The sequence below is a fragment of the Rhea pennata genome, chromosome 6 (assembly GCF_028389875.1).
Source record: "Rhea pennata isolate bPtePen1 chromosome 6, bPtePen1.pri, whole genome shotgun sequence".
NCBI lineage: Eukaryota > Metazoa > Chordata > Aves > Rheiformes > Rheidae > Rhea > Rhea pennata.
The window spans coordinates 2,912,277-2,933,419 of record NC_084668.1 but is presented as its reverse complement, the minus strand read 5'-3'; the positions used below and the strand labels follow the sequence as shown (position 1 = coordinate 2,933,419).

General features: G+C 39.3%; 1 protein-coding gene across 1 annotated transcript in view; it reads left to right on the top strand.

Annotated features, from left to right (window-relative positions):
* EPC2 (enhancer of polycomb homolog 2) overlaps positions 1-12,240 on the top strand; it is a 51,917-nt gene extending 39,677 nt beyond the window's left edge. The window contains exons 11-14 of the mRNA XM_062579145.1: positions 5,730-5,866; positions 7,380-7,539; positions 9,293-9,626; positions 10,970-12,240. Coding sequence (XP_062435129.1) covers positions 5,730-5,866; positions 7,380-7,539; positions 9,293-9,626; positions 10,970-11,042 — 704 coding nt within the window. The 3' untranslated portion in view covers positions 11,043-12,240. The remainder of the gene's footprint in view (positions 1-5,729; positions 5,867-7,379; positions 7,540-9,292; positions 9,627-10,969) is intronic.
* The last annotated feature ends 8,903 nt before the right edge of the window (positions 12,241-21,143 follow it).

Here is a 21,143-nt window from a genome sequence, read left to right as displayed (position 1 = left end):
TTTTTTAGGCCTGGGATGTTGCTTGGGGAGCTGTAGGATTAATACCACTTGACGAGTGAGTGCGTGTATGTGGCGTTTGGCTCGGAGTTGGCTTCCTTTCCCATTATCTCAGTGCTCAGTTAGGTCTTGGTGGCTTCTCTCTGATATGCATAATGCAGTCATTTATTTACAATCAGGGCAAAAGGATTCCAAAGCAGCTCTCTAAAGTCATTCTAATCAGGTCCTAGTTTTACTCCATTGAAGTGTACTTTTCCAGTCTTGTCTGAAATTATCTTTGGCACCTGTTGACCTTCTCCGGAAACTTCCTCTAATACTTAAGACACTATTTCCCCATCTTTTTCATTTAGCCAGGTGCCAAACAACTGATCTTTCCTGTTAGAGTTTCTCTTAAGTGGATCATATTATGTGTCTTGTAGCACAGTTGGTGAGCAGTTGCCCTGAAATGTTGTGGCATGTTCCACCGTAGCACAGTTAGTGTCCTAAGCCTGCTGTGGAATTTTGCCAGTATTGAGGATGTGTAAAATAGCCGTATGGAGTAAACCTCTGACTTCTGCTGAGCACGACCTCTCATGCAACTACCTCAGATGTCCAAGCTGCAAGAACAGCTTTTCAGTTTGCATTTGACAAATGAAATCTAACTTCCAGAGTAGAAAGTGCTTGTCAGCCACACGCTCCACAATGACTCAAACTAAAGAAGTTACTTGCCCCAGGAAAGCCATGTGTTTGGCATCCGTGGGTTACTGTATGTGCCGTAATCTCCACTCCACACTCATGGGCTGAGCCACCAGCAGTGCAGTTGGGTTGTGGAACTGGACAAGGCAATCATTTACCAAGTCATCCTGTGGGAACAGGGAAAGGCAGGTAATAAAGCATAATCTTAATAGATGCTGCTATTCGTCAGACTCCAATTTGATATGTATAAAATATATGATGGGATTTTTGTGGGCTGTATCTTAAACCACTGTAAACATTATAATTTAAAAAGCATAATGCTTTTTCTGTTTACACTTGGGTAATTATTCTGCATTTGTTTCTGTATCCTCTCACACTAAAACTGTGGTATGCCTACCACAGCTGTGCGTTTAGGAAGTATAATATAAACAGTAGAAATCGAAGGCAGTGCTTTTTAGGTAAGAGGCAAATCTTGCCAGGTATGCTGTAAGGATTGGCATAAAATCAACAACCATAGATTAAGAGTGATAGGAGATTTTGTTCCTTTTAAAGGTGATCTCTTAAGTCTTAAGCAAGCTCAGCTGTCTCTTACCATTCAGATTTATGAACCGATTGCTCCAGATGAGCAATCCTTGCAGACCTTCCCTTTACTTTTTACTTTTTGTGATTTGGATATAGAAGCTACACTGAATAAAACCTCCCAGCACCGGAGAAGTTTAAGTGAGCAATTTTACATCACTTGCTTCACATATTAGGAGCTTTAATTATATAATTTTTAACATTGTAACTTTTTTATAGTAGTAAAAGAATGTACAGTGCTTTAAATGCTGATTAACTGGGGATATGCCAAAAGACATCTATTACCAAGTATCAACAGTATTTGAATATTCTCCCACTCTTGCATGTGTAGAACTTGATATTGTAAAACAGGATAATTAGATAATAGGCTGATTCTGAATCCTATAATTAACTTATGTGGATGTATAACGGGCTGTCTCTTAAATTCCCAGTCTTGCAACTGGCTTTAAATAACAAACCTGTGTAGAAATTCATGTATAGAAATTAAACTTCCCAAAGATAAAAGCAATTTTCTTTGAATTATAGTTTTAAAAGATTCATCATTAACATTCCATAACATCAGTATAGTACTGACATATGCACAGAATATTTCTTACTGCCTAATATTTCTTATGCAATATATTTTTAACAATTTATTTTTAGCTAGTCATTGCAACCTCTATATTGTTCTTCTGCTCATGAAAGCTTTTGCACAAGAACACTTTCTAATGTATTGGGGGAGCAGACAATGTGCAGTTGTGACACTTTTATAAGTTTCTGTGGGGAATGTAAGTGGCTGGAGAGCTGCATCTGTAGCAGAGGAGCAGTTCTGTGTGATGGGATTATTTTTAAGCGTCAAGAGATCTGCTGTTAGAGCAAATGCAGAAAATTGAAGTGAATACTATTTGTCAGAGTTGAAGACATGGGGAGAAAACCTGTGAGGAACAAAAGCTGCTGATAATTCTTTATATAATCAAGTAATATGGCAGAATTTCTATTTGAATGAATGAGATATGCTTCATTAAATGTAAAATTTTGGCCTTCAGAACTTGTGCTGTATTAGAAAGACTTTTTTTTTTTTTTTTTTTTTTTTTTTCCCTGAGCATGACATCTACCTAAAGACTCCAGGGAATATCTTGGGATGGAAGCTGGTGTGTTTGTTCTACAGTAGTATGTTAACTAAGTGAAGGAAAAGTTGAAGACACTTAACGAAATCTCCGTGCCTGGCTTTAGTACAAATAAGTGAAACTCCACTGGAAGGAACTTCCATAGGTAGAGGACAGATGACACACAACAAGAATAAAAAAACTGGATTGCTGGTGCTACATGTTAAGTTTCCCACAGGTGATAACATGTGGGGTAGCACTCGGGTACTTTAGGATTTGCCCTGTTAGGGAAAGAGAACTAAAGGAAAAGGTAGAGAAATACCTGTTTTAGTGATGGGAGAGACTATAAGGAAAAAAAAAAAACAGATTAAATGCATTTGATATGTAACCCTGCGAGTCTGTTGTATAAATTCTGGGAATCTCCCTGAAGATTAGATTTGGATGAGAACAGAATTCACTCAGTATTTTATGAAAGAGTGCATTATGCAAAGAAGTCTACGGTTGTAGAAGACTCTCTTCAGATTTAGATTCTAGAGCAGATCCTGTCCTTGTGGGAAAGGATCAGATGCGATACCAGCAAAATCATTCGCCAAGTACTAAGTGAGCCAACAAGAGACACTGCTATTCTAGATTTGCTTCTTGGTAAATAGCGAGGACGTTTTAGAAGAGGTGTCGAAGGCTGGCTATGCATTAAATCAGTGCAGGTTCTGTCACTTTGCTTACTAACATTATTCTGTTTGGGAGAAAATTCTTAAAAGCACTTGGTTTGGTAACAGATTTATCTGTAGCCTATTTTTAGAGGGAATGATGATAGTTAAGTAAATTGATTTTTTTTTTTTTTGAAAGATTATTTCTTCAGCTTAGAGAAGACTTGAAGTAGCTTGCCTTAGTTTTCAGTGCACAAGAATACTTTAACTTCTGCATTATATTTTCACTTGTATTAAGAGAGTGTGTTGATGTTTCCTCAGATGCTAGGCATTGTACTATCAGAAAGTAAGCTTTATTTAAAAATAAATAAATGTATGACCGGTCTTTTCTGGAGAGCGTCAAATCAGCACATGAATAAAGAGCCACCATTCCAAACTGAATTATGCTCTTGCCCTTGTTATAACAAGTGCAAATGGGGGAGCTGAATTTGAGGAACTCTTAAGAGCTGAGGTCAGCAACACAGCTGGACTCTTTAAGCTTTTTTTGTATGTTTGTACATTATATCTAGAAAAGCAAGATGACCTCCTTAGCAATGACATTTTTGGAAGGATTCTCTGTTTACGCTGAAATCAGATAAACCATAGGGATGCAGGAGGAAATTAGTCTGAATGGTGGAGGAAGATGCTTTCAGGAATGTGATGGATATTGCGGCTTAGGACAGCGAGCCAGTTCTTAATTTGTTTGCTTAGTTCCTAGGGTGAATGCTGAATGCGGCTTGGGGCCCTTCTGGGACTGAAGGCAAAAGCAGGTTTCGGGCAAAAGTTCTCGCACGGTCCACTGCAGTCCACGTGTTGTGTTTGGCTTCCAGTCAGCTTCCCCTGCCCTTGCCAGGAACCCGCTCGCAGTTACCTGTTTGGGTTCTGTGTCCCTCCAGGCAGAGGAGACCTGCAGCTGATGGCCACCTCTGTTGAGGAATTTTGCTTATGGCGTGAGAGCTTTTGCCTTTTATTGGGGGTGGGGGGTGGTATGTGTATTTTTTTGGGGGGGGGGGTGAAATACAATGTAGAGGTAATAAGACTATTGAGTCTTATTGAGGCTTTGATTAAAGCCTTCAGATCCTAAGAGAAATGACATAATAACCTAAACCAAAGCTATCTAGGGGTGGAGACTAAAAGACTGTTAATTTCACATTGACTTTTTATGCTAACTGTACTGAAATACTGCTGGGAAGAGCCTGAATTTGGAAACTAAAATTTTGGTCAGTAGAGCCTTTTGCAAAAAACACTAGAGCATTTGCACTTAACAGTGGCCTTAAAGACTAATTTGAGGTGTGGTAGAAGTTTGAGCTCCTCTAGGACTCTCCAGATGTTACTTTGGGAGAAGCAAATAATAGTTAAATACAATATTGTAACAGGCTGCGGTTGAGTTCAGTGTGACTACTGAATAATTACCAGGTACTGAGCTGTTGCAACATGTAAAAGCAGAGTAGACAAGTATTACCCTGATTGTCCTTGTACCCTGAAATGGGATTTCATCACGGTCCATGTTGCACTGAGAGGGAAGGGAGAGCGGAGAGATGGAACTGGTGCATAGGCTGGCGCTTAACTAGAGGAGGGTCTGAGACGGAGGCTGTCCTCTGTCTCTGCGTAGCTCGTGGAAAAGTGTAACTTTGAGTTTAGATTGGTACTGTTTCATTGCAGCCAAATAATAGCTAGTTATGGCTAAATGCCTTTTACATATTCCTTCATTCCTACAGAATATAGATATTCTGCTAAAAGGCATTGGGAATGGGAATCTTTAGGAAAATGGGAATCTTTGAGAAGTGAATTCTTTTTCCTTTCTCATAGAAGAACTTTGTTCTTAAATGAGCATAGTCTGCACAAAATTCAGGTTTAACATCAAAGATTTGACAGTATTTTTGATTTATCATCTTATGTCCTGTTTCTTAAAAAAATAATAATAATAAATTGCAAAGAACTTTTCTGACTTCACCTTCTCTGCCTCACTTTTGGGAGTATGGTACTACTGGGATTGCAAACAAACAGTCTCACAAATGGACAAATGCCTTATGTCACTCTTAAACTGCTTTGTTTCAAAAAAATTTAATAGGGTAGAACATACTGTTCAGGTGAAATTTCAGACCTTTTTTGAAGGAAATGCTCGAGTTGGAAGGTCAAACTGGATTTGCTAAGCAGACCTAAGCAATGCTTTGGGTTACTTGCAAATGTATTGCATTTTAGATCTGAAGATTAGTTTTGCCACTGTATGTTTATTTCTCTCCCTTTGAAGTGAGGATTAGTTTATAGCTCCCTATTTACAGCTTAAATATGTCGAATGGTGTTCCGTTTATGCTAGTACCTACAGTATGCAATCTGATTGTGTTGTTGAAATAGGTGGTTTGGGAATGTCAGGCCTATGCTTCCTTTGCAAGGCCAGTTCTGGTATCGGAGACTATATGGGAAGGAGCACTGTGCAGAATAAACTGAGGGTGCTTGCTGTGGGAGTGAGAAGAAACCCAGCTGAATTCCCCCATCAGTGTACTTTCTCAGCTATGATTTCTAGGATACACAAATTCTTTTCCACATTTTCAGAAACAAGTAAGCTTTTGCTGTTGAGCATCTAAACCACAACTGATATATCTTGTTTTCACCCTCTTGTTGCCCAACATTGGTCTATGCTTGTTATTTAGATGTTTTTGTCTTGTGCGGGCCCGTTTAACAATGGTGTTGCTTTCTTTTTTTATAGTAACAGGGGGTATCACAGAGGAGCAATTTCAGACACATCAACAGCAGTTAGTTCAAATGCAGAAGCAACAACTTGCTCAGCTTCAGCAGAAACAGCAATCTCAGCATTCCTCACAACAAACGCATCCAAAAGCACAGGTACTGCACGTTTAAAATGTTTTCATGTGCTCATATCTTCTTTGTTGTTAATGCTCCCTTTCTTTCTGCTTATTGTGTTCATCTCTATTACAAGCTAAATGTAACACTCCAATAAATACATTGAATTTTATAGGGAGTGTAGAACAAGTTTTGGTCACAATGTTTTTTTTTCCAGTTTGATGTATAGTATTTGGAAGGTAATTTATGCTCTGGCCACTATGAATATTTTTTCTTTTTAATTTTTCTTTGCAGAATGAGAAGTTTCAACATCAAAACTTTTTTTTTAAAACTTTTTTAAAATATTTTTTATGTGTAGCCATGACGTACCTTAAAGTTGAGTAAGACAATTCATGTTTTAATGTTAGTGGTGCACAGGGTTAGTCAGTGCTCTGTAGATACATACTATTATCCTTGTTCTTATGCTCCTATTTAGACATGCTCTGGAGAAGACTTTTTTGTTAAAATTACTTTATGAAGTAATATGCTCTGTTATGAGCAAAAGTTTGAGTGCTGAAAGTTGGTAGTTTCTGGGAGGAAAAAGGTAGCCTTACATATTTTGATTCTTTTCCCTTCCCCTTGTAGTGGCCAGCGGTGCTGCTTCATCTTCTAAATGAATTGCATTTTTTTTTTCCTTTGTAATACCCAGTGAGGGAAGAACGTACATTTTTTCTCATACTTAGTTGCCTGGTATTTTCCTACTGGTAAAATTTAGAAGCTATTTTCTACTACTAGGAACGCTTTTTTTTTTTTTTTTTTTTTTTCTGTACATACTGTGAGTGTTCTGTGTCTGATTGCCAGGGGTGTTCCTCCCTCCCCCCAGTATTTTCTTTGCTTAATACTTCTGTGTTAGTGCCTATTGATTTCTATTTCTATAAAACACAAAGTTGCTATATTTAAGCAGAATGGATAAATCTTGAATTTTCAGGAGGCTTTGAACATTTATGTGAAGTCATTTTCTCAGCTAATATAAACTGGAACTGCAGAATGAAACAGTTAGATGATTTGCCCTTGCGGGGTGTATGGTTGAATTTTAAAACCAGTGCAGAGGACCTGGACTATTAGAAGATGTAAACTTCCAGTATTAGGTATGCCATTATGCTGTGGCAAAAATTACTCAATAGGGTACTAGTATACAGTAAATGCTAAAAATACTTTAGCCTTGCAGAACATTTGCTGGGCAGGCACAGAAGAGATGGATAGAAGGAAACTTAGTGTCAGTTATTTTCCTGGAGGAAACTGCTCAAACACAGCATTAAACTGATATACCCTTCTAAGATACCATTTGCATTGATTGGTTGAACTGGGGCTCTGCATTTATTTGGAGACTAATTTTCAACTTTTTGGAAGGATATGTATAGTAAGTATTGTGACCTAGAAATATTTCTCCTCTAGAAGAGGTATCTGTTGATTTGATTGCTGGTAGTTTTGCACTGTGTTGATTCTAGCACGGTATTTTGTCTTGTACTTGCATAATTATAAAGAAAAACTTTGTCATTCCCTCTCCCCCCAACAGGGCTCAAGCACCTCCGACTGTATGTCGAAAACACTTGATTCAGCCAGCGCCCACTTTGCTGCATCGGCAGTGGTCAGTGCACCTGCTCCCAGTCGCAGTGAGGTGGCGAAGGAACAAAACACCAGCCACAACAATATTAATGGTGTTGTCCAGCCTTCAGGTGATGATTTCTTAAAACTAATAGTTTAATGCAAAGCTGAGAATGTGAACTGTTCTTATTTCTGATTTCTAAAATAATATATTTTCATTTTTTTATTCACTAGTAATAGTTTCAAATATTATTATTTGTATATTACAGCCTTTTAACATATTTTTGTGCAATGGCTTTCAGGTTAATACAATAATAAAACTACTGAGTGTTCTTTTACACTTGGAAGAGCAATGTTTCTGGGCTTTTTTTGATAGGCTCTATATTTCAATATAATAGTGCTACAATGAAAAGTGTAAGTGATACCATGTGAGAAGTAGTGTGAATGTGTAATTAAAAACACCAATTGCTTAAAAAAAAAAGCTTAAAGATACTTTTATCAAAGTTATTGCATTATTTGCTTATTAAGTTGTGTGTTCAGACAAAAATAAGGCGCTTAGAGCAATTCTTTTAATATCTATATATTAGATTTTATTGCATTTAAGATTCCTCCCGGATTAGAACAAAAGTATACACGTGGGTATTTGCTACCTTTCCCCAGCCACCTCTTGGAACTCCTTTGCCAAAAGGCAGTAAAGCCAGCCATGCTAATGTACCATTATATTAGATTTGCCATCTTACTGAGATATGTGTTATTTGAAGTTTGACTGCTGTCACAAATATGCTTTTACAGTAAATTGTTGTTTAACAGCTAACAATGTGATTAGTTTTACAGACCTTTTGCCAGGGCGTTTTAATGATAAAAAGGAATGAATGGGGGAGGGAGGGAGGAACACAACTGAATGAAATCAATATGCTAGAACAGGTCCAGGAAAGTAAAAGAAAACTATATATAACTCTCCATTGTTTTATATCTGAGAGGGTAGTATTTTGAGGGGTATAAAATTTGGCAGTGGTACATTAGTGTGCCGTGTTGACGCATGGTACACAGCTTTACAGTTGATGAAAACCACTGCAATATTGTGCATGTAAAATTAGACCGTTCCAAAGCTGTAAACGGGGTTGATGTAGGACAGCTATTGCTATTTAGGATAGAATGAATTTTTTAGAAGTCAGCCGAAAACAAATTCTTGCAGGGGGAAAAAAAATGGGGGAAAACTTTTCTGATTTAATTGTGGTCAAAACCAGAGTGATAAATAGCTAGGATACCAAGATGAAATTTGGGACCCTCTGGTTTAAATATTTGCTGTGTCCAATTTGAAGCTGGAATTTTAATTTGGAATTTTTAAAACTAAGCATGTTGGAACGTAAGCTGAGAGGGATTTTTTATTATTATTTATTTATTTTATTTTATTTTACATTGCCTAGTCTTATGCCCTTAATTTTTGGTGTTTTGAGAGAGACTGATCTGCAGAACTCAAAGTGATTCCAGGCATCTGAATTTGGCTCCTTTCTCGTTCCATCTCCTGAGGCTGGCTAGCTAGGGTGTTTCACAGTTGATTTTCTTTTATGGGATATATTGCCCCTTAAATTAAAGGCACCTAAAATGAAGTGCATTAAGTTGGACAGTGCAAAAGTTCTTTGTGATACAGTAGCAATTTCTTTTCTATTTTTGTGAATGAAAAAGCTATGAAAATTGTGGTGTTAACTAGAAACCTTTTTAAAATTTCACATTTTTTGAATCTTTACAAAGCAGATTCTTGCACAGTTTCAGTAACGCATGTAATTAAAACCATTACCCTTGAGGGGGATCTTTGGCTTTGGGATTAGTAACAGCTTTTTCTTTTTTTTTCTTTTTAAATGGTAACATTTTGTTTTGTAACAGGAACCTCTAGAACTTTGTACTCCGCCAACATGGCTTTATCATCCAGCCCAGGGATTTCAGCTGTACAGCTTGTAAGGACAGTCGGCCACACCACCACAAACCACTTAATTCCAGCATTATGCACAAGCAGCCCTCAAACGCTTCCCATGAACAATTCTTGCCTGACCAACGCAGTGCATCTCAACAATGTCAGTGTTGTTTCTCCAGTCAATGTGCATATCAATACAAGGACTTCAGCACCGTCGCCAACAGCCTTAAAACTCGCCACAGTTGCTGCCAGTATGGACAGGGTGCCAAAGGTAACTCCGAGCAGTGCTATCAGCAGTATAGCAAGGTAAGCGCCTACCTAGCAAGTTGCAGCAGAAGCTGAGTAACCTTTACATTACACGAACGTCTCCATAGACGTGTCCAACTCCACTGTAGAGCACTTAATTGAAGCGTTTTCCTCTTAGATTTCTAGTATAGCATCAGCCTCACAAAAAGATGAAGCTCATCCTCAGAATGACTATGAGAAACCAAAAGAGTTCACGCGATGATATCTTTTTGCAGATTGACATTCAAATAATTTATACTTACGCTGGGCACACTACTTTTGGTAAACTTCAGTGTGATTTAAATTGGTTTCATTTTAAGGACTTTCATTTGTCCCTTCTCATGGAGCACTTTCCCGTAGGTTCTGTCATGCTGTGCAGACGTTCTCTCCAGAGCTCTGTGTACCCATATTGTAAGATGCCGTCTGGCACACATCCATTAAAGACTTTTGTTTATTCCCTTTGACCAGCCAAGGCACTATCATTTCAGGATACTTAATGGATATTACACAGGGGTGGCAAGAGCTTGCACTTAGATAACATTGTCTGAAAATGCCAGTGCCAATGTTTTGGCTTTCTTAATGGTCTTTGGACTGTATTATGTTATGAAAGTCGCATTTGTTAATGAATCAGAAAATAGAAAATGGACATTAGTCAGTTGGGCTTTTGGATTGTTTCACAAGATTTTTTGGAGATGTTAAAGGCTTTTGAGATGGAAGATTGTATGTATAGCTATGTATTTGGGGATTGGGAGAAAGGTATTTTTAAAATAGCAATCATGTCTTGAAACATACCTAAGGGAAGTAAGAGCTAATCACACTAATGATATAATGGTTAGAGGGGTATTTCAAGTCACTGTCTGAAGTAGTACCTTCCTCCTAGCTGAATAGGTCTTATGCTTGTGCACAGAGGACAGTAATGACAAATTTAGAAAGAAATTAAGATTTCTTGTGCTAGTGCTGCAACAAAACTGACAAAAAAAAAATCATGCTAGAACAGTGCTTTGCTCACCAACAGAATGATTGGTAACTGATACGGAGTCGTCGGAGTGTATCTTGGCTTTGCTCTTTCAAAAGACTTTAGTACTCTTAAGCTGATTAATTTACAGTTAAGTGCAATAAAATTTGACTATATTAATTTTATAAAAAGGATTGTAGTACTGGTGCAGTAAAGGCAGAATGCTAGTATTCACTTTTAAAGAAAAAAAAATCTATTTCTGCCTGTTTGTTGTATATGTTAAGGTTTGTCCCTGATCCAAGTAACAGCTGTGTAAAAAATACATAGTGCCTGTAAGAAATAATTAAACTTGCATAAGGAAATACTAATGTTCTACCTGTAATTACTGAATATTTGTTTTCTATTGCAGAGAGAACCATGAACCAGAACGATTGGGTTTAAATGGCATAGCAGAGACAACAGTAGCGATGGAAGTGACATAACCTCAAACCAGTCTCAACCTGTGCTAATGGTGTAGTCATTTATATTCCAACTGAATGCAAAATACAGCACTCTGTGGATCACAGAGAACTAAAATGGACCTAAATGGACTATCATTATATCGTATATTAAGTCGATATATAATGTAAATTTTGTAAAATTGGGAAAATCACTACCTTGTAAAATAGTTTATTTGTATCATCAATATTATTTCTGTTACTTGAATAGTAGATATTCATCATCATGCTTTTGCACTTGAATTTGCAACTGAATGGATTAAAAAATAATTCTTTAATGGGATCATGAGCATGAAATGGGATCCTGCATCACTTGTTTTAACTATTTATTTTGCCATGTTTACATTTTGTATCTTGTACAAATAAATCCAACTTTGTGTCTAAAAAGAAAAGTTAAAGATTCATAGCTAGGAAACAAAATTCTTGTAATTTTTTTCTAAAGGAAATGTAAAGTTTTCACTTGGTTCATTTTGTTTCACAATTTGACTAGATGGACTTTTTGGTAAATACTTTAGTGGCATTTCACTGTCAAATATGAAGTTCAAGGCAAAATAGTATTTTCTATTACTGTGCAGGGGAAAGGGATGGATCGATACATGCAAATTTAATGTAGTAACTCACTTTTCCATATATTTTGAATGTATATTTCTATTTATAATACCAGTTTATAAAAAATAATTACACAGGAAAAAACTGTCTAGGAAAATTATGCATCTAGCACATATTAAGTTGTGCAGATATGAGAAAATTTTCAACTGATTTCATTTTATCTGGAGACTGCATATTTTAACCGGCTTTAAAACTGTAACACACCACATAAAGGATATTTTACCAGGTATGTATTGCATTATATATCATTGCAATAATTATTGGATGTCTAGATATCGAGCCATCCCAGGTGGTGGGGGGGAGGGAGGGTTGTGGCAAGATTGTCTTTTCAATTTTGGAGAGTTTTCCTGTGGCTACAAGGCAAGTAACGGGTTGGAAAAAGTCTGACTGTAAGCGTTGGACACCTTCGTAGTGTAGTGTTTTAGTGACTTTTTTTATACGGTTCTTGTAAATTAGATACGTGTAGTGGTGTTTCAGAATGTTTGTTTATGCACTAGTTCAGACAACTTTCCCTGTTACTTGTTCTTGATAAGTGAAAACTGCAGGGAAATAAAAATACATATCAAAACATGGACATGTTGCATATGTGTTTATTTCACAATGTGCAAACAATTTGAATGAAAATTTTAGAGGATATTAGCAGCCTTCTGATGATTTTTAACCACATTATTTCTCCAAAAAGCTTCAGTTGAAGTGCACATGCTTTGGTTATTTCCTGTCTTTAATGTCTCTTTCATTATGCGGTAGGGGAGGGATGGTCCAGTAGGTAAGACTTAAGACTTGGAAATAATCACAGCCAGGGCAATTTTCCTGTTCTGGCAGGAAAAACTTCAGGTTTTACTATGGGCAAGTCATTTGAATTTTCCACGGTTTGGTTTGCTACCTGTAATTTGGATCTCTCTATTTCTTAGAAGCACGGATTAGTTGAGGTTGGAAGGGACCTCTGGAGATCGTTTAGTCCAGCCCCCAGGAGCTGGATACCTTCACAAGGTATTACTAAATACAGATTGCAAGGCATCAGATGCTACAGGAAGGGAACGCACATAAGCATCGAGGTGGGGCACTTCTGAAGGGAATTACTTGCAACTATTTTCAGTTGGAAAGCTTGCTTCCTGCAGCACGTACTTTGGAAGAAATGAGTCTCTTGCTATTCCGTCACAGCTCAGTTATGGGAGACAGTGCAAAGGGAAACCTGCAGATTAATTCTTTCTGCTTTATGAATAGTTTATGACTCCATTTGTGAGATTTGAAACAAACTGAAATCATGTCCTATCAAGAGGTGACATAGGCAAAGATATGCGCAGTGTTCTGATGGTCAGTTTTAGCTGGGCTACAGTTAATGCAGCTTTTTTCTCTTGAAAGCATATGAAAGAAGAATTTGTGCCTTTTCTTAAAAAAAACAAAAAAGGTATCATTTGTATTCCATGCCATCAGCGTATTCCTCCTCTTAGCTATTTCTATAAAGAGCTTTTAATCTGTTTTGTATAAATGTTGTCTTATGTTCAGTAAGTTGTAAGTTCTGACAGTTAATCGTTTGCAAAGAAATTCTAAGAGCTTGTCAGAAAATCAGATGACTAACTATTTTAGCTTAACTGATGTTTTATTTTCTTGTCACGATAGTTTTATGAAGTCCCCAAGGGGAGATAATACTAAATTAAATCTATTGCAAATAATTAAGGAAACCCTTGACACTTCAGCGTTACTGCTGTGGTCAGGCAAAATGTGGTGGTGGGGATTTAGGCTGCCTGCACAAGGGAGAGGCACCTGTGCACGGCATGTACATGCCTGTTTGTCATTCTCCCTGCATCATGCCTTTATCAGAATTACTGCTGTCTGGTAAGTTCTTTACAAGTACCTTTTTTTTTTTTTTTTTTTTTTTTTTAAGAATTAAATTTATTACTGTGAATGACTATGATTTATGTAGTCTGAAATCAGTTTCTGTTGTGAGAACTTCTGTTGCAGGAACTGTTGCAAAACTGAGTCTGAAAAAGAGGGGAAAAAAAGTTACCCTCCTTGATGTATAAAAATAGCCTTGCTTCTCTCTCCAATTTAGACCCCAAACCCTGTTGCAATTTAATAAAAATATGAAGTCATTTCTTCTGAAGAGTGAAAGCTATACATTCAATAAAATACCACTATTGAGCTCTGTAGAACAGACTCTTCTCACAACAAATTTGGATAAATTTCATGATAAATTGGACTTAAAGCATCTTTAAAATTGCTATGTAGTGGTGATTTGTTTGTGTGTGTGTGTGTAGTTTAATCCTTATCTAATTACTAGAAGAACCTTTAGCTAGAGTTTCTAACTTTAATATACAATGGAAAGATGTTAGGTAGAGAAAAAAATTCTTTATGAACTCCAAAGGCTATACTCTGTGTGCCGTATGTTGAGTTTCACTTAAAGGATTAGTAATGATGTAGCTTTTCTATAAAGTAGGCCATAATTTTCTTCTTAGGGATTTCTAGCAATAAATTAATACTCTGCCTCAAGTGCCAGAAGAGTGATATATAATAGTGAAGTCCATAAAATCTTCTAAAAAAACAATGCAGGTGTATTCTTGTTAGAAACTCTTCTACTTTGTCTTGGTGTTGAAATAGTTAGGAACGCCAATGATGGAGTTACTTGTGTGCTATATTAAAGGTGTGTGTGTGTTGAGGATCTTTTTTTTGAATTTCCTTATTTGAACAAAATACACAGCTGCAATATAATCTGAGCAGTGACTTCTGTTTTCCTATACACTAGAGAATACTTGGTTAAGATTTAACCATGGCTCTCTTCTTAGCCATTAAGTCACAGTCTGTATTGTCACATTGTAACTAGAGTTTAAAAAAAATCGGAAGAACAAAAGGAATTTGGAATTGGAGTAAAATCTCAAAGCTATATGGGTTATAACAGTGGAATAACTGAACTACTTCCTGAACATGGGCTATGCCTGTTCCTCAGCTTTCCCCTTCTTTGGAAAGAAAAGGTGAATAACTTGAAGCCATGCAGCCTATCTTCCCCATTTTTGCCCCATGTGTAGTACTGCCCAAGGCACTGGTCCCACAGAACTGTGTACTGCGATCCAGCATCCTTCCCCAGTGTCAGGGCAAGTAGGAGCGCAAGAATGGATGAAGAGGTGATGGCCCAAAACCTCCTAGAGGAAAACTCTTGAGCCCTGTCAGTGAGGCAGAACAGCACTTTCTGTGTATGCCAGTTACAGTGCTGCTTTTTGTTTCAAAAATGGGATTGTTCCTGTGACCAAGAACATGAAAAACAGTTTTGTCCAATCTTGGGGAAATCCATTGCACACTGAATTTAATCCAGTACAAATACAGTTATAGAGGGAGGGCAGAGGGGAAAGATCCTTTAGAGGGAAAGGGACAAATGAAGGGGGGAGGCAGTTGACTAAGACAACAGATACTGGTAAGAGAAAAAATTTAACAGGAAATAGATGTATGAGCCTCAATCCTCCTGTCTGGCAGGAGTACACCACCACTGCCTTAGAGTTCTGACATGCAAGACTGGCCACCGGACCATATATATCATACATATTCTGGTGTGGATTTAACTATCCAGGAATGTATGTAACTAGTACTGTGCATTTCAGCTGTTAAACTCTCATAAGGACAGCAGAAAAAAATTAATGGGGCAGAAGATAATCATCTAACCAGGACTGGGCACAACTGATAGCATTTTCAAAACTCAACAGCGGTTGATGCTGCTTTCTGGCAGAGATGATACTGGCAACTCTGGCAGCAGGGCCCTGCTTCAGCAAGCTGTAATGTAGCCCCATATGCCCTGACTTCACCCCTGGGGACAGGCTGGTGGCAGCTAGCTGTGAACTGATGGCAGCCAAGTGCTTCCTTTCCCACCATCACTGTTGATGCTTCAGTGACTGTTCTTGAATTAATGTTATTTCATTGACCCTTGCCCTGGGGATAGAGTGATGCTTAAGCTAACATCACCCCCCATCTCCCTGATGATGATCTGACTAGACTAGTCATTGTGTTTTAAATCAACAGTTTGGGAAATGACACCAGAAGATGGCATCATCTGCCTGTGATGTTATTTAACTCTTTCTGGACCTTACTGCACGAGGTAAGATAATGGACATGTTACTCTCGCACAATAAAATTCAAGGTGTGGAGGGTTTGGGGTTTTTTTAGGGGGGAAAGGGGGAGGGGATTGCATGATTGCCTATAGAGTCCTATAGTTAAGGAAGAGAAATCAAGCTGAATAGATATTTTCGAAGTTATAACTGTATTACGTGGGTTACTTAAGGTATCATATTTTGAGTATTGAATAATCAACTAACAAACATTTTTGGATTTATACAAAGTGATAAAGATCTTTAAAGATCATTTTTTACAGACAAGTCAAGCACATTAAACAGTCATATATATTGTGCTAACACACTTAGATACATGTTTGAAGTAAGCATATATTGAAGTGTTTTGCAAATTGGAAAAAATGGCTGCTTTTAAACTTCTTGCTAGCATATATCAAACATTTTCTGATCAAATATCTTTTGATTGGCAATATTCTATTTCAAAATCTAAACCTTCCATGGAAGCATGTTGGTTTCAATTCCTTTTTTAAAATAACTAATCTGCACTACTGTAAGGATCCTGTGTTCTCTTCCACTCTGAGCTGTACTAAAATTAACTACTCTGTTTCAAGTTTTGTTTTCTACATTATTATATAAAATACAGACCAATATTGTGTGTGTTTATATATAAAGTTATATTTTGATCTGAAATTTTTCCCATTCTGCAGTGAAGGAATTTTAAATTACAGAAATTCCCTTGAAACAAAGTCTTATAAAAATCTAGTGTAAATCTTTGAACTGCATTACCTTCTTAGTTCTTCTGAAGTATTTCCTATTAACTGTTTTAAATCCTCTTCTATGATTTAGAGTAGGTAACATACCAAGATGCTATTACACAGAAATAGCAGGAAATTATCTCTATAAAACTGCATGCTAGTGAATATCTTAGGAGGGCTGGCTGTAATAATAGATAAAATATTAAACAAAAAGAATGGAATACTGATCGTGATCCAAGGTTTTTTTTAGCTAAATTCAGCCCCAGGTATTATGTCTCACTGCTAAATGATTGTGCAACACTTGAATCCAGTCCTGCCAATGTGCTTTGCCTGTGAGGCAAAGAGCAACCTGTATCTATTCAATTAAACATTGCCTTTTATTGCCTTTTGTTACACGCGTCAGATGGCACATGCCTCAAGGACTTTTTTTTCCCCTTTGTAAAATAACACTCCTATATATTATGTTTAATTAAATAACAATGTCTAACAACATTAAAATTCAGGAAAGAATAGTGTGCAATGCATGAAGTGCAAAAGCAAGATAATAAATAGCTACTCAAAAGCTTCCAGTCACTTAAAAACATTGTTTTACATGTTCATGGCCATTTCTTGGATTAAACTGCCAATGGCTACCAAATAAGAAGTTCCGACTGTGAGCCGTGAAATCCACCTGCTGACTCTACTCTTGGTAACTATTACTGCAAGCCCTGGAGCTCAGCACTTCTTAGATTAAGTGGTGCAAGTGTTTCAGTAAAAGGGCTATGACTTGCAGAAAAATTATGTATGTATAAAATCAGTAATTACTGCAGATGTTGTTGGAATATGAAATAAAGAAGCATGTGTTTTAATAAAGACCTGCAAGACGGGAACTACAAGAAAGGAACTTGGGTGGTCAAGATCACTCAAGAAATTATCACCTGTCTGGCCAAGGGAAATATTGCTTACAGGATAATCATCTTGGGTGACTGTTGGGTGTTGGTTATCCAGATTCTATATTTACGCTTTTAAATTATTTGCCTGGACAAATGGTCTGTAGCCTGGTCTCTCGTGAAGTATGCATAGACCGCCTTCCCTTTGATGCATGCATATGCAAATTAGATTAGTTTCTGTATCGCAGTTCCTCCCAACTGTCTTCTCAACATTTCTTTGTTTATTTTGTTGCCTATTCTTCAGTCTTTGGTTTCCTAACTTTTTATTCCCTTTGAACATGTTCTTTTGGCTCTGCAGAAAAGACACAGGTTTTCAGTTGCCCCATGTACTTTATTTCTATGGGATCATCTCTCCGCAAGAACCTCCATTTTGCTGTTGTTTTACCCTGCTATCACATAGGCCTTTTTTGTTGATGTTAGTGTTTTGTTTTGTTTTCCTACAGCCTGAACAGTTTGGCTGTAATGGTGGCTCATCTATATTAAAAAAAAAAAAAAAAAAAAAAAAAAGGAATCTCATTGTTTTTCTTATGGTCAGTTCCTCACCACCACCTTCAGCCTCAGAGGAGAGGATTTATTGTTCCTTTTGGATCTCTTCAACATCCTGGGCTGTTTAGTGAACTGTCACAGCTGAGGGTAGCTCAGCTTGTGAGTTTCTTTAGGAGCAAGCAGAACTTATATAACCCATATATAACTGTGTCAGGGTCATCTGAAGGATGGACTTTGAATGTAGCTGAAGAAGGTGCCTACAGTCTTGAGAAAAGGAGATGATATCAAAACTTTTTTTTTAACTTTTGTGGTGTTGGTAGCATGAAAATTCTCTTGTATCCAAGTGTAGTGTAGCTTAATAAAGCCACGCAGACTCTAATGGTATTTTCTGGAAGTACACCATAAGCTTAAAAAACAACAAAAAACAGTTTCAGAAATGCAAAAGAGATCGATAATATTGAAGATTATAGGAATAGGGTATGAATACTTTCCTGTATCTTCTGAGTTCATGTTTTTTGTGGCAGTTTCCCAATAAGCAATAAATCATAGCTTCCACCATTTACTACTCTATAAGTGAGGTACCAGGGCATTCAGATCAAGGTGAAAGCTTACAAGCTCAGAGACTGCCTGGAAACTAATGTTCCTACTAAGTTGCTTAATACTCTATAGTTCAGTAATAAGTAAAAAGAGCAGATTTATGACAATACAGTATTGTCGTACATTGACAATACAGACAATATATTGTGACTATTGCTAAGAAAAATGTTCTGTGGTGCATTCTTATTGGCTGCACATTATGCCTACTCTAGATAATAGAAATTTGCCTATCGTGATCCAAAATGAGCTCCTGATATTGGAGAAAAATACAAATGAATTCATCGGAACAGTTGTCTTTTATGACTAAGCCCCTGCTTGTCATGAATTATGAATTTGCTATTCAGAGTAAAAGCCTTAAACATGAAAAGAAATAAAAGAGCTAGATAATTGTTAATCCACGGGAATAAATCACATTATATAATAATGTCTTATCACATTCTGCACATTGCTAACTCTCTTTGATGTAATTACTTTTAAGAAGGGCATGAGAGTCTTTTTAACTAGCCTGCTCTTTTCATATCCGCATCAGGTAATGAGGACAACCACTGGGGCTAAAAGAAAGAGAAATCTCCTTAGGAATGCCAAAGAACTGACCATTGTCATCGTAATTATATGACTGAGGCTAATTTAATGCAACTACAACGTTGGTGTTTGGAGGAAACTGATTGCAGGAATTGCTTGGAGTGGCTATAGTCCAGGGAACATCTCCTACTTTCCAGAAAACCTCAATGGTTGTTGCAGACATCTTTCAGCAGTCTAGCTTGCTGGGAGAAGAGGATTGTAGTTTAAAGTATTTCAGAGAACTCTAATCAATTAAATTAACTAACCTTGGTAAAAGTTGGAGGTGGGAGGATAACTTACATGTACTTTCAACAGGCAAAGATGTATGGCCATACTCCTTATCAGAAAGTGAAGAGAGACAACAAGTGTGAAGAGTAGGAACAGGCACTAAGACTTCATTTTTTTCTCAGATGAATGTTCACAATAATGACAAAGTTCTTGTTAATTTAACAAGGTCAAAGCTTTGCTCAGAGGTACTATTTTTTCTGCCCCTTTTCACAAAGATACTTAAGGGTAGTGTAAAGAATGGAAGCACTGACATGACATCTGAGGAGGAGTAAATAAGCCTTTAATGTCTTTATGGATCTGACTTGTATTAGAAGCAAAGAACAACAGCCTTCTCGTCATACCACTTTGCTCCTGCTTTAGTGTATGAAATTGTCCATTTAATGTACAAAATGTCTGCAGAAGAGAGAAGCCAATCTGTGGAGGCCTAATCCAGAAGAAGTACTCCCAGTTGGAGTATAACTGAGATTTGCTTTTTAAGGGAGCCGTTGGGGTGGGGGAGCCTTTGGGGGAGAGGGGAGCTGTTGGGGGAAAGCCACTGAGGGAGAGGAAGCTGTTAGGGGAGGGGGAGCTGTCAGAGGTAGCCGTGGAGGGAGGGAGGAGTGGTGGAGGGAGGGGGGCCGTTGTGGGGAGCTGTTGGGGACAGCCGTTGGGGGGGGAGCCTTTGGGGGGGAGCCATTGAGGGAGGGGGAGCCATTGGGAGTAGCCGTTAGGGACAGTGGCTGAGGGAGAGCGAGCCGTTGGGGGTAGCCGTTGAGGGAGGCACAGCCGTTAGGGACAGCCGGTGAGGGAGGGGGAGGCGTTGTGGGGGTGGAGAGCCGCTGGGAGTAGCTGTTGGGGGTAGACGTTGAGGGAGGCACAGCCGTTAGGGACAGCCGTTGAAGGAGGGGTAGCCGTTGGGGTAGCCGTTGAAGGAGGGGGAGCCGTTGGGGTAGCCGTTGAAGGAGGGGGAGCCGTTGGGGTAGCCGTTGAGGGAGGGGGAACCGTTGGGAGTAGCCGTTGGGGGTAGCCGTTGAGGGAGGCACAGCCGTTAGGGACAGCCGTTGAAGGAGGGGTAGCCGTTGGGGGTAGCCGTTGAAGGAGGGGGAGCCGTTGGGGTAGCCGTTGAAGGAGGGGGAGCCGTTGGGAGTAGCCGTTGAGGGAGGGGGAACCGTTGGGAGTAGCCGTTGGGGGTAGCCGTTGAGGGAGGCACAGCCGTTAGGGACAGCCGTTGAGGGAGGGGGAGCCGTTGGGGTAGCCGTTGAAGGAGGGGGAGCCGTTGGGAGTAGCCGTTGAGGGAGGGGGAACCGTTGGGAGTAGCCGTTGGGGGTAGCCGTTGAGGGAGGCACAGCCGTTAGGGACAGCCGTTGAGGGAGGGGGAGCCGTTGAGAGAGGCACAGCCGTTGGGGGTAGCCGTTGGGGGAGGCGCCGTTGCGGCGCGCGGCGTTCCCGCCCGCCACCTGCCGCGCGGACTACGCCCCCCAGCAGGCCGCGCGCGCGGGGCGGGGCTGGCGTACTGCGGTGCAGCCACAAAGCCCGGGGGTGCGGGAGCGGCGGCCGGCGCTGGGCGGGCATGGCAGCGCCGCGGCTCTGAGCGCTGCGGGGCGAGGGCTCCGAGCCGCCTTCCCCTGGCGGCGAGTGGCGATGGTCGCTGCGCGGGGGGCTGAGGTGCGCTGCCGCCGCCACCACTGCCGTGCGTGAGCCGGTGCCGCCGCCCGCCCGCATGCCCCGCTAGCGGCAGGGAGGCCACCTGCAGCGCCCGCCTCGCAGAGGGCTCGGTGCGGCAGCCGCTTGCCGCAGCTCCCCGCGAAGCAGCCGCCCGCCGCCGCCGCC